We start from the raw sequence: 13,421 nt of genomic DNA on the forward strand, positions 1-13,421 counted from the left end.
ACTGTTTTTATTTTCGGTGATGCGGTTATGGGTTGAAATTATTAAAAAAAGTGAGGATTTGTTGGTTGACATAATGAAAGTGCGGTTTAAATTGTATCACATCACAATTTTCCGATATATAAAAATGTATCATTTATAATAACAAATAATTTTGTACATATGTTATTAATATTTCGATGTTGGAATATAAGTTTAGCAATATATTAAAATACAACATACAAATATGGATGGAAAAATCTTTGGACTAATTATTGATTATTGATTAGCTTTTTGGTAACTCCTAAAAAATATAATTTTGTAACTTATTTTTTAAAAGGATAATATTAACAAAAATTTATATATTAAACTCTTATAATAAAATTAAAATAATTTATGAAACTATATTTTACAAAAATTTTAAAATACGTGTTTAACCATCTCTCCGAAATGTTAACAATTGGATAGACCGAGGGAATATTTATAAAAAAATATACCAACCTTTTATAAATTATTTTCAAAAATACTGTTAGGTTGAATTTTTTATAAAAATATTGCAACTTCTACAACCTCATTTGCAAACTGATGAAGTTGCATAAGTTATAAATGAAATTTCTTATCTGCAACTGTTGTAAATGATGTTGCAAACGAGGCTGTAGAAGTTGCAAGTCGTAACAAAATTTGAAAATTAATTTCTTATTTGCAACTATTTGTAACTGTCGCAAAATATTGTTACAAATGAGGTTGTAGAAGTTGGAATTCGTATTTTTTTTAAATAATTTGTAAAAAAATGGTATTTTTAAAAATATTGAAAGTTGGCAACAATATTTTTGTAAAAAAATTTAAGAGGTTAGCCAGTTATGAAACAAACCCTACACTGAGGGAGTATTCGGTTCAAAACCGGACCAAACCACCTCATTTTTATTCAAACCGAATTCTATTATAGACCAAACAGAAATAACTCGGTTATGTATGAACCAATTGTTTTTAAAATAAATTAAAACTTATATTATAAGTAAAATTACAGTTCATGATTTATCAATAAATAATATTAATTAATTACCACCATTCAAACAAATATAGATATAATCAAATTTAGAAATTAGATAGTATAACTATAACTTCTTAGATATATAAAGTTTATATAATGAAAATACAAATTTATATTATATATTGTTCAGGTTATTCGATCTAGATCATATTTCTTTTTTCAAAAGCCGGAATAAACCGAATTTTATTTCAACCCATTCAGTCCGTATCGAACCAAATCCATCCAAATAGGTTCCATTTTTTTATTCCAGTTCGATTTTCTCACCCCTAAATATATATAACCATGCATAATTCCAGTTCAGCTTATCAAAGATATAATCCTGACCAGGGCCGTCTGGGAGAATTTTGGGGCCCTGTGCTATAATATGAATTAGGCCTCAAATAATAATAAAAAATATGTATATTATAAAAATAAATAAATAATAAAAATATTATTTTTTTATAAAATTAAAACATGTCACTTAAAATAAGATAAATAATGTTATTAAATAATAGTAATTTTAATATTTTAAACAAAATTAATATGAATTTATATGAGATATATCTATGTCATTGAAAAGAATGAAATTTATAGTACATATGAAAAAATATCATATGTAAAAAACATTATGAAAACATTTAATAAAAGAGAAATTATTGTATAAAAAGTAAAGATACAACATAAAAGATTTAAAATGCAAATAGACATAATAAACTAATCTATTAGATTATGTAATTATTTATCTATAAATAAACAGAATTAAAATAAATATATAATTTTCAATTTTCAATTTCATTTTCCAAATTTAATTTTATTAAATAAAACATTGATTTCTAAATTTTGAGGCCCCTATAGTTTTGGGGCCCTGTGCCGTCGCCCACCTTGCACGCCTCAAAAACCGGCCCTGATCCTGACCACACTAATTGTTGCTAGTCAACCATCATTGCAGCGCGAGCACCTTAAAAAAATCACTGGATGCACGCATCTGTGATGGCACAAAACACCAATTATCTATTCGTGCAGCTGAACACTCCTAACCTTACCCATTAAATGAAAAGCCTTGAACCATAGAATATCAAACAGGCCAACTGATGCCCAACTTGGCACATTCCGGTGCTAACTTGTATGAGGCTAAGATTTCAGCATTCAAACACTTAGGCCATCCATTCGGAAAAACAGTAAACCTGGGCCGACAATATGTTCATCAGCAGAGCTGATTTCACCTCACAAAGTAATGCTCTCGGAACCATTACCATGTGGATCCCTGTTGTAGTCGCAAATGCCTTGATAAACAAAGTGTACTATAAACAAGATTCACAAACATGTCAAGTTTAGCTGCATCAAACCATGAAATTCATGACAACAGAATAAACATAAACACCATAATATATTGAAACCTGCATAATACAGCCATACTAACTTCAGCGTAACGTGCATAGTATCTTGCGTAACTTGCATAGTATCTTGAATGATTTGCAGCAGCATCGCTTTCTTCATCAATTGAACCACAATACTAAATTTCACAAATACAGTAACAAAAGAATCAACAAATTTAGGATCATCGAAGCTAAACATAACAACACTAACTTTTATTAATCTAGGAATTAAGTTCCGTCACAAATCCTAGTCATGTCCTTAAGTTAGCTAACAGTTAACAATTACACAACATAAAACAACTACATTAACTGAAAGAGCTAGCATGATCTAAAACAACACAATATATACAGAACAACGAAATTTAAAGGAGGACTGGTACCACCTCAGTCCTCACCAGCACCACCAACACTCCTCCCCGAATAAGCATAACAACCGCCTTCATTATCCGACCCAAATTCCTCCACATTCCCCCTCGCTAATTTCCCCCGCATTTCCAAAGCCAACACTCTTCTCCGCATATCCTCCAACTCACTCTCCATCGAAAACAACCTCTCCTTCAAACTCATACTCTCTTCATCACCTCTACCTAGAAAACTATCTCGGTTATCGATTTCTCCCCCATTACTATTGGGATAAATCATCTCAAACCTACTCAAATCATGATCCAACCTCCTCTCAAGCTCGACATCACTCCCACTACTTGCGCAACCTCTATCGCCTTCCTCACCAGTCCCCCCTAATTCTCTCAACCTAATCAACCCACTCATCGTCCCGTAACCGTTCACTCCCCACTCCTCCTTGGCCGTATCCACCACCACCTCCCTCGCCGGAGAGAACTCCGGCGTCGGCAGCACCGCCGGCGTCACCGGACACGGTGACGCCGGGAAAGCGATCCCGCCCGATTTTTTCGCGCGGATGAGGAACGACGTCGTGTTGCGCGGCGCGTACGGCGCGAACCGCCGACCGGAGCTCTTTCTCCGGTGGAACTGACGAGAATTTCGGGACTTGTAGATGTTAGTAACGCCGAGAGGATCATGAGGGTGAGTCTTGTTGTAGTAATTAGGGTTTGATTGATTGAAATTAGGGTTTTTTGGGGGCCAGGGTGAGTAATTTTGATTCAGCATCTGAGGTTAATTGTTGATTAATTAGACAAATATAAAATTTAGATGTATCTATATAGGTTTAGAATTTTAATAAGCCCTAATTTTGAGACATATACGTACACAGATCTGTGTAGAATTTGGAAGATGCTGAAGAAATGAAGAGGTGGGCATGGTAATGGAGCTGGGGGAGATGGATGGAGGTGTCACGTGTGTATCACGTGATTAACGTCACGTAATAATAATACCGTAAGAGATAAGATTGTTAAAACTAGGGCCGTGATAACTCAACTCGATATTATCAATATCGATAAACGATTTCTATTTTGTAATTTTGTAGAAAATAAGAGCATGTACCACGAAAATCTTGAGCTCAACACTGAGTTAGACATATAAAAATATATATTTAATTTTTTCAAAAAGAATTAATATATCTAACTTTTTCAAAAAAAATTACAATTTAATCATACCCACCTCTTATCTATAAGTATATCCAACCTCTTATAGATTAATTATATTTGTCGATCCATTATTGAAAAAAATTTGTTGAAAGATTACACATCATTTATTACCATATAAAGTGATATATCCTATTTATAACAATATAAAATATTAATAACATACTATTTTAAATTATAATCAATTAATATAATTAATACCATCGAAGCAAAATGTCTTACATGTTCATAATTTTACATCATGTCTAGAGCATCTTCAATGACATTGGCTAAATTGGACATGTAAGACATTACGTAAAATTTGCTCAACCTATCAGACATTGTGCTTCGATGGTATTGGCTATATTGATTGGATATAATTTAAAAATAGTATATTATTAATATTTACTCCCTCCGTCCCATTTTAATTGACACTTATTCCTTTTTGGGACGTCCCAAAAAGAATGAATCTATTACACTTACTATTTTTGAACACTACTTTTCACTATTACACCCACTACTTTTCACTATTACACCCACTACTTCTTCCACTATCTCTATTCTATAATAATATAAACACTATTACACCCACTACTTTCCTCCACTATCTCAAATCTATTATTAAAATTTTGATGGGTCCCATCACTTTACCAACTTTTCAACCATTTTGATTTCTTTTACTACCTTTTTCTTAATCTCCGTGAAAGTCAAAGCATGTCAATCTTTTTGGGACGGAGGGAGTATATTATTATAGATAAAATATATCAGTTTAATATGATAACAAATGATTTGTAATCTCTCTATAGATTTCTTACAGACCTGCAGAGGTTCGGCAAATATAATCATCCATAGGAGGAGGATGACTATAATTAGGGCTGAGCATAATTATCCGAAACCGATCCAAACCGTCCAAACCGAATATTTCGGTTTCTTAACGGTTTGGTTTGGTTTTGGTTTTGGTAATTAGAAAACCGAAAATTTTCGGTTTGGTTTCGGTTTTCACTTTCAAACCAACCGAAATATCGGAACCGAATCGTTATCACATGTGTTATGTAATTAATTTTATAAATTTAATTTAGGTATTTAAGTTCAAGTGTTGATCAATATTATGGATATTTCTTACTTTTTAAAATTATTCTTCCCCTTTTTCTCCATTCTTATTTTATCTACTCATCATTAATAATCAACCTTTCTTTTTTTTTTTCTCTTTTAAATAAAATTTTTTGTTTAGTTTTAAAATAAAATGAATTATTTATTTTCATAACAACGTATAAGGGTAGCACCTAAAATTATTTATATCAAATTATACAAATTTCATCTTTATTTTTTATTAAGTATGTTGTTAAGTGACAAAAAAAGGAAGCATGTGGAATTATTTTAATTGATAAAAGTTTATGATATTTTTAATATTTTGGTATTAAATCGAAACCAAACCGAACCGAACCGTTAAGAATCGATTCGGTTTGGATTGGTTTTTACAACATTCGGTTTGGTTATGGTTTGTGCATTTTCCAAACCGAAAAATTCGGTTTGGTTCGGTTTGGACCTCCAAAATCGTCCAAACCGAACCGTGCTCACCCCTAACTATAATTATAGACAAGAGGTACTTGGGTGTGGTTGGAGTGCGTTTTTGTGTAAGAGATTTAGCTATATTTTTATTTTGATTACGCAACTCAATTTTTAGTTTTTAGATAAGGATTTTTCATGATTGAATATGCTCTTAGAGCAAGTCCAATAAATTATCTATATGATGTCCTAAACTCACATTTAGTGAGTTAGGTAATGTGTCAAAAAAATGACTTCTAACATTATCCTAGTGTTATCCTAAATCAATAGCACAACCTTAATTCTCCTGGCCATTACCTATTTATAAGTAACCCCTAGCTATTACCTATTTAATATTTGTAAATAAAATAATCATCTCTCTCCTTTTTTTCTTTGTCTATTCTCTCCTTTTCCCCTTCTCTCTCTCAAATTTATTATTAAAATAATCTTAGGAGAACAAATATAGGGATTATTTTTGGAGTTGATACTAGAAATAGAAATAGAAAAAATTTACGATGTTTTCTCTCAACAAGGGTGGCGATTGGGAAAGCTTTCAAAATTCAAATTTCAAAACTCGCAACGGACGGCGGCCGGAATACCGAAGGGTCAGGCAAGATAGGGAGGAGAGGCAGGTTCTAAACTTCATATGGGCGCACACGAAGTGGGTTGATAGAGGAATCTTGGAAAGACTTAATGTAGGGGAGAAGAAAGCGATTGGGGAGGCACTGGATCAGATACACTGGAGAAGTATTGAGGAAAGTACAAATACTATGGCTGGTAATAAGAGTGGGATTTTTCAACGAGTTGGGCGAAGGGACAAAACCTACAAGGAAGTGTTGAGTGATCTCAAACAGGAAGCTAAAAACGACTTAGATGATGGATGGACTAAGGTCTCCTATAGAAAAAAGACATCTTTCAACCAGTCTTACAGAAGGGCAGACCAAGCAACCACCATTTTCTTACATAACATTCCTGAAGACACCAGTGGTAGAGATCTATGGAGTCTTTTTCAATCTTGTGGTAACATTATTGATATTATCCTGCCAAAGAAGAGAGATGTCAAAGGGAAGAGATATGGTTTCGTTAAAACAGTTAGTGAATTGGAAGCTGGTGCTATAATAAACAATGTAAAGATGTGTAAGGGTTTGGGGAAAAGACTGGTAATGTCTATCAATGAGTCTGCCAAAACAAGGTTTAATCAAAATCAATACCAGGATATTCCCCAACATGACCAGAATCAATCATCAAGGAATGGGCAAACTCATGGAAAAGCCGAAAAAAAGGACCCTCCGGAGGAGAATCAAGACTTTGGTAGAAGGCTCTTTGAGTTTACGGAAATGGAGGTGGATATCGAGGTGGAAGAAGCCCTTAAGAAATGCAAGGTTGGATATACTTGGTTTGATGAATCGACAGAAGTCTTACAAGGGAAATTGAATGATATGGGGCTTAATAAATTCAAAGTTAACTCGTTATCCAAAAGAAAGTTTCTCATCAGGAAAGATGATGAAGAAAGCTGGGAAATGCTAGAGGAGACAGACCTATCTGTTTGGTTCTGTAAAATAAGAAACTATGAAGAACACGATAATATCATCTCAAGAGTCACCTGGCTGGAGTGCAGAGGCTTGCCTATGCCAGGTTGGAAGGAGGAAAATCTCAGGGCCTTCACGAGCTTCTTGGGCAGATGGATTAGTTGGACATATCAAAGTGATGATCTTCTAGACTTCTTCAATCCACTTATTTGTTTGGACACTGAGCTGAGTGAGCCCATTAAGGAAGGATTAACAGTGCTATACAAAGGAAAGCAAATTAAGATTGAATTTAAAGAAATCACGGATCAAACATCTCTTCGAGGAAAAGTGTGGCCAATGGATTTCTCTAGTGAAACAGAGCCAAAGATGAGCGATAATGTTGATGCCAAGAGCACTGTAAGGCAAAGGAAGAATGTTCCAGGTTTAAGACAAGAGGAGGTAGTAAAGGATGATCCTAACTCAGTTGCAGATATTGCTTTGGGAAGGGAACTAGCTCTTCGAAGGAATAGTGTTAGTAAGGAGGGGGAAGAGCAGCTGAGTTCTCAAGTTGATAAAAGGGAAGCTCATAACTTAAGCCAAGTTTCTACTGGTTCTGGAAAATTCATTACTAGTGTGCGGGAGTCCCCCGGGTCAGTACAGTCGGAAGTTTATACTCCTCCTCAGAACCCCAGCTCTCAATCATCCCTATGTGTGGATATAAGTAAGAAGCTTAGGGTTAAGAGCAACAGAGGTAGACCTAAGAAATTAAGACCCTGTCCCAGGAATCCGTTTGATATAGGTGCAAAGTTTAAGAGAAGGAATGTTAAAAGAAAGGGAAGAAAAGGCAATTCTAGATTGAGGGGTCGTAATGTGGGGGAAGCCAACTACCTGGTGGTTCCAGCAAACTTAGAAGGCAACTGTGTTAAGGAGGCATTAGAAATTCTGAATAGTGCTGAGGCTATGGGGTTAGTTGCTAGCAGCAATAGGGAGGAAGTGTTGAAAGTGATAGTCAACAAATTAGAGAAGGGGGAAATCTAGGTGTGAGGAGATTGCACATATATCTTTAGACAAGTTGTTCTTACCCATCAATGAATGAACTGAAGATACTTTCATGGAATATTAGAGGTGTCAATAATAGTATAGCCATAAAAAATCTTAAGGATTTAGTGAACTCTTCTAGAGCGGATATAATATGTATCCAGGAAACCAAGATTAGCTATTGGGTATATAAGCAGGTAAACAAATATTTGGATTCTAGCATTTTTGATTTCACACAACAACCCTCGGTAGGGCTTTCTGGAGGGCTGCTCACCTTTTGGAAAATTAGTAGTGTTAAGTGTATTGCATTAGCGCAGTCGAGGTGGTGGATATGGAACAATTTCAGGTTCCAGGGTGGAGAAAAGCAGATGCATGTAATAAATGTCTATAGTCCGCAGCTCTTAGATCATAAGAGACAACTCTGGTCGGATATTAGAAGTATTATTGGATGTATTGGGGAGGAGGCTATTTGTTTTATAGGGGACTTTAACTGTATAAGAGATCCAGCTGATAAGTTTAACTGTGATCGTAATTACAAGGAAATGTCAGAATTTAATGATCTTATATCCAGTTGCAATTTGCTAGAAGTCAGCTTAAGTAATGCAAGCTTTACTTGGATGGGTGGTGGAGGTAAGAAGAGCAAATTGGATCGAGTTTTCCTTAATGATAAGTGGATGCAGCTTAATTGTTGGAAGGCCAAGGCTTTGTGTAGAAAGCACTCTGACCATAGCCCTGTACTTCTTTCCCATGAAGGAGCTATTTGGGGGTGCAAACCTTTCAAAGTTTTTAATTTCTATTTAAATGATGAGCTGATGGAGAAAGTCAAGAGCTGGGCATCAAGTAGCAGGGTTTGGGATGATCTAAACATACATAAATCTCTAAAGGAGGTTAAGTCATTAATCAAGGAGGTTTCTGCAGGAAGCTCTCATTCTCTTGAGACAGAGATAAAAGGCTTAGAGGAAGAAATGGCAAAGCTTGATCAGTTAGCTAGTGATGACGGGGAGGTTCAAGTAGTAAGGCAAACTTTGATGACACTATATGCAAAAAGAGAGTCAATGCTTAGACAAAAATCTCGATTGGATTGGCTGAAATTAGGGGATGGAAATACCAGATTTTTTCATCAAGCAGTGCAAAAGAGGAAAAGCAGAAATCAGATTAGAAGAATCTTTTGGAACAATGGGTGGTTGTCAAGCCCAGATGAAATAAAGGAGGCTTTTCTGAATTATTATTCAGATTTCTTTAAAGAGCATAGTAAACCTCTCTTCAATTTAGGATCGCTCCCCCTATCTACACTATCAGATCAAGCTAGGAATTCTTTGGTTAGTTCTTTTTCGAGGCTTGAAATTGAGGTCGCTCTTAACTCTATGGCTGATGACAAGGCTCCGGGGCCTGACGGTTTTAACATTAAGAGCCTCAAATTTCTATGGCCGTTGGTTGGAGGCAAGATAATCTCTTTTCTGGAGAACTTTCACAGCACCTCATTCATTCCACCGGGATTGAACTCGTCCTTCATTTCTTTGATCCCAAAAGTACTTGATCCAAAACAGGTGAGAGACTATAGACCCATTAGTCTCATAAATACTTCCATGAAGATTTTGACTAAAGTTCTGGCTTCAAGGCTAGCACCGTATATGAATAGCCTAATAGATGATGTTCAGTCAGGATTTATTAAAGGACGGCAAGCATCCGATAGCATAATAGTAGTCAAGGAAGCTGTGCATGCAATGCAGAAAAATATGTGTAAAGGCTTGGTCCTGAAGTTAGATTTCGAGAAGGCTTTTGATACAGTCAGCTGGGACTTCCTTTTTAACGTCATGGAAACCATGCACTTTGATCAGAAGTGGTGTTCTTGGGTTAAATCAATCCTGGACTCTTCAAGAATATCCATTTTAGTTAATGGATCTCCTACGAAGGAATTCTCGCCTGGCAGAGGCCTCAGGCAAGGGGATCCGCTTTCGCCTTTGCTATTTAACATAGCAGGAGAAGTACTTAATAAAATGTTGGTGGTTGCTGCTAATAAGGGACTTTTCAAAGGAGTCACTCTCGGACACAAAGCAAAACAACTGACTCACCTGCAATTTGCAGATGATACTGTGGTTTTCATAGAAGCAAATTTAGAATCTATTAGGAATGTCAAAGCTATTCTTCAGACCTTTCAGTTAACTTCGGGCCTGAAGATTAACTTTGAGAAAAGTGTTGTCTATGCTTCAGGGAATGCTGGTAGTATTTTAGAGGAGGCAGCAAAGATTTTAAGATGTAAGACTGGGACATGGCCAATGCAATACTTGGGATTGCCTATAGGCACATCCTCTAAAAGACAGATTTTTTGGCTGCCTCTTACAAATAAAATGAAGCAGAAGTTGGCCGCATGGAAAGCAGATTATTTAAATATGGCAGGAAGGTTAGTGTTAGTCAAGGCTGTGATGGACAGTTTGCCTGTATATTGGCAGAGCATGCATAAAATGCCAAGCATTGTCATAAACCAAATTGAGCGCATAAGGAGGGACTTTCTCTGGGCTCATGCACCGGGTAATAGCAAGAAGCTCCATCTTACGTCTTGGCAGAAGATATGCAGGCCTAAAGAACAAGGAGGTCTAGGGCTAACGCCTGTTAAAGTAAGGAATTTGTCCTTGCTTGGGAAGTGGTCGTACAAGTGGATCGGAGACAGACACAGACCATGGAATAAGTGGGTAAGGAGCAAGTACAACTGTACTAGTTATGGCAACATAAGAGATGATCTGGGTAATATGTCTCTCTCTGACACGATGAAAGGTATACTTGAGGCTGCAGGGGATCCAAACTTCCAAAGCGTGTTGAATGGTAATAATTTTTGCTGGAAAATTAGAAGTGGACATCAGGCATTGTTTTGGGAAGATAATTGGTTGGATGGAGGGTCTCTCCAATCTGTTTTTAAGAAGTTATACCTACTTTCTTCTCTCAAGGCCGTTACTGTATCTGAATTCTTTTGGTATTGGTCCAATATACCTCATGATAGCCTGTATTTGTGGAACAGAACACTCAGATCCTGGGAGTTGGAAGAGGTTAAAAGATTAGAATTACAGCTTACAGGGGTTCGACTAGGTTATGGAATGGATTTGTTGTTGTGGTCTCCTAATAAATCTCAATACTCAGTCAAAAAAGCTTCAGAAATCTTAGAATCAAGAGGGTTGCAAGTAGGGTGGAAATTCATATGGAAGCTGAAAGTTCCCCAAAAGATTAAAATTTTCCTTTGGAAAATTCATCTCAACATCCTTCCTACAAGGGAGCTGCTAGCACTAAGAGAAATTCTTCATGAAGAAAACATACTTTGTCCTATGTGTTCAGATCATGTAGAATCAGGAATTCATATAATGATGGAATGTAGGGTGGCTGTGGCTCTTTGGGGTGAGGTACTGAGGTGGTGGAACATACAAATGCATGTAAATCATTATGAGAATTTAAGTATGAGATGGAATCTTTACAGGGGAGGCCGATCTAAGAAGTTAAGGTATGCATGGAAAGTGGTGGTAAGTGCTACACTTTGGACTCTCTGGTTAAATAGAAATCAGGTCGTTTTTAGAAATCTTCATTTTCCTCTTAAAACCCTGATTACTATGGTTCAACTTTACTCTAAAGATTGGGGACTAGCTTCGGGCCTTATCACTCAATTCTCGTCTAAATGGTGGATAAGTAATCCAGTAGGTGCAGTCACAAATGCTGAAGCTTTTCAGTTAGAGGAACTCTTATGTACAGACTCTGAGTTGGTGGGTTTTGTAGACGGCTCAGTAAAGGAAATTGATTCTATTAGTTGGGCTGGACTGGGAGGCCTGGTTATGGATAAGGAAGGAATAGTTCTATTCACCTTTTCAGGCCCAGCTAACTCAAAAAGCCCATTTGAAGTGGAATGGCAGGCTCTCAGGTATCTATTATTTTCTCTTTTCGAAACAAAGTGGAAATCAAAGTCTCTATGTATATATACAGATAATAGTGCTGTGGTAAAAGCTTTTCTTGAAATGCAAATTGTCAAAAAGTATGACTCGGATCCCAGTTTTCATAAGGTGGCTTCATCCCTTAGCGTGTCCATAAAATCTATTTCTAGGGACCTTAATGACCGTGCGGATCTATTAGCCAAACGAGGCGCTCAGAGATCAGAGATGGCCTGCTTTTGGAAACAATAGTGCACTAGATTTTCTAGGGAATTTGCACTGTAGACTAGGCTTATCTGCATACCTCTACCTGGGCTGTTGCATGCGAAGCTGAGGAGATATGCCATTCTCAAGCACTCACTCGGTTTTCGAAATATAGTCATCATAGCAGGCCATTTTCCAGTATAAATACAGCCCCAGATGATACACTGTCTTCAGCTCTCTTTTCTCATCTCTTAGAGAAAGTTTTTCATACTTCTTTCTGCAATAACAACATGGAGGAAGTTGAAGCGGTCGAGGCCAATGTTAGGTGGCTCATGCCTCGCAATGGAAGGGTTAAGATAAATGTGCATGGCTGTTTCTTTGAGAACCCACTCCCAAATGGCAACAGATCTGGTATTGGTTTGGTTGTGAGAAATGGTAAGGGTAAGATTCTCAGAATGATTGCAGGGTCACTGGAGTTTGTTAATAGGAGGCTGAATGAATATCAAGCTCTACTTGAAGGCTGCAAGTGTGCGTATCTGGAAGACTGGAAGTATTTCGTACTCGAGAGTGACCACCTTGACTCATTTTGGGAGTGGAAAAACTCTACGCTTGAGGGAGTGCATCCTGAGCATGCACAAGCTGTGCAGCAACTCAATCAGAGACAAGCAGACCGAAACTTTTCAATAGAGGTAACACTTTGTGATGCAAATGCTAATGCTCTGGCCACCTATCTTGCTCATCATGGTGCAGAGAACTATAAGATGCTGGTTATTATCGATCAACCTTTTGGTCGGATTCGAGAGCTTTGGAGCTTGGACATGGGACTTGGCTCCGTCGATCCCAGGTTCGTAGCTGTTCATGAGAGGGATCTCAATCCTGAGGTGGAAGATGGAGAGGCAGAGCCTGTTGTGGAGGATGTCCATCAGGCGGTGGCTGATCAGGCTGAAGGTAATGATGCGATGGTGGAGTTGATCGAGATCTTGGATGACTGATATGGATAGGATTGCATGCATGCCCTGGGCCATTTTCCCCTAGTGCCCATATTATATTCCTAGGTTATAATCCAATTATGTAGGTCTGCTGTGATGGCTCCTTTTGTTATATCCCAGGTTTAGTATGCAGTATGATTGGTTAGGTCTCTGTTTGTGGGTTGTGGCTTACGTATCTGGCTCTGTACTCGAATATTTGGCTGCTCTATTAATATATTTCTTTGCTTTTCAAAAAAAAAGAAATAGAAATAGATTACCTAAATCACTAAGACACACTAGCACTCATTATTTTTTATATTATTTATAAGTAAT

At 36.8% G+C, this 13,421-nt stretch overlaps 1 protein-coding gene across 1 annotated transcript; it reads right to left on the bottom strand.

The window, feature by feature from the left end:
- Positions 1–2,766: 2,766 nt before the first annotated feature.
- Positions 2,767–3,507, bottom strand: LOC108194813 (uncharacterized). The gene has a single exon (XM_017361749.1). The coding sequence runs from the start codon at positions 3,505–3,507 to the stop codon at positions 2,767–2,769; it is 741 nt and encodes a 246-aa protein (XP_017217238.1).
- Between the last annotated feature and the right edge of the window lie 9,914 nt (positions 3,508–13,421).

This window comes from Daucus carota, chromosome 7 (genome assembly GCF_001625215.2).
Source record: "Daucus carota subsp. sativus chromosome 7, DH1 v3.0, whole genome shotgun sequence".
In the NCBI taxonomy this organism is placed as follows: Eukaryota; Viridiplantae; Streptophyta; class Magnoliopsida; order Apiales; family Apiaceae; genus Daucus; species Daucus carota.

What these genes read in the sequence shown, in the direction of transcription:
- LOC108194813 (XM_017361749.1), bottom strand. Translation starts at nt 3,507, where the DNA reads ATGCTGAATCAAAATTACTCACCCTGGCCCCCAAAAAACCCTAATTTC.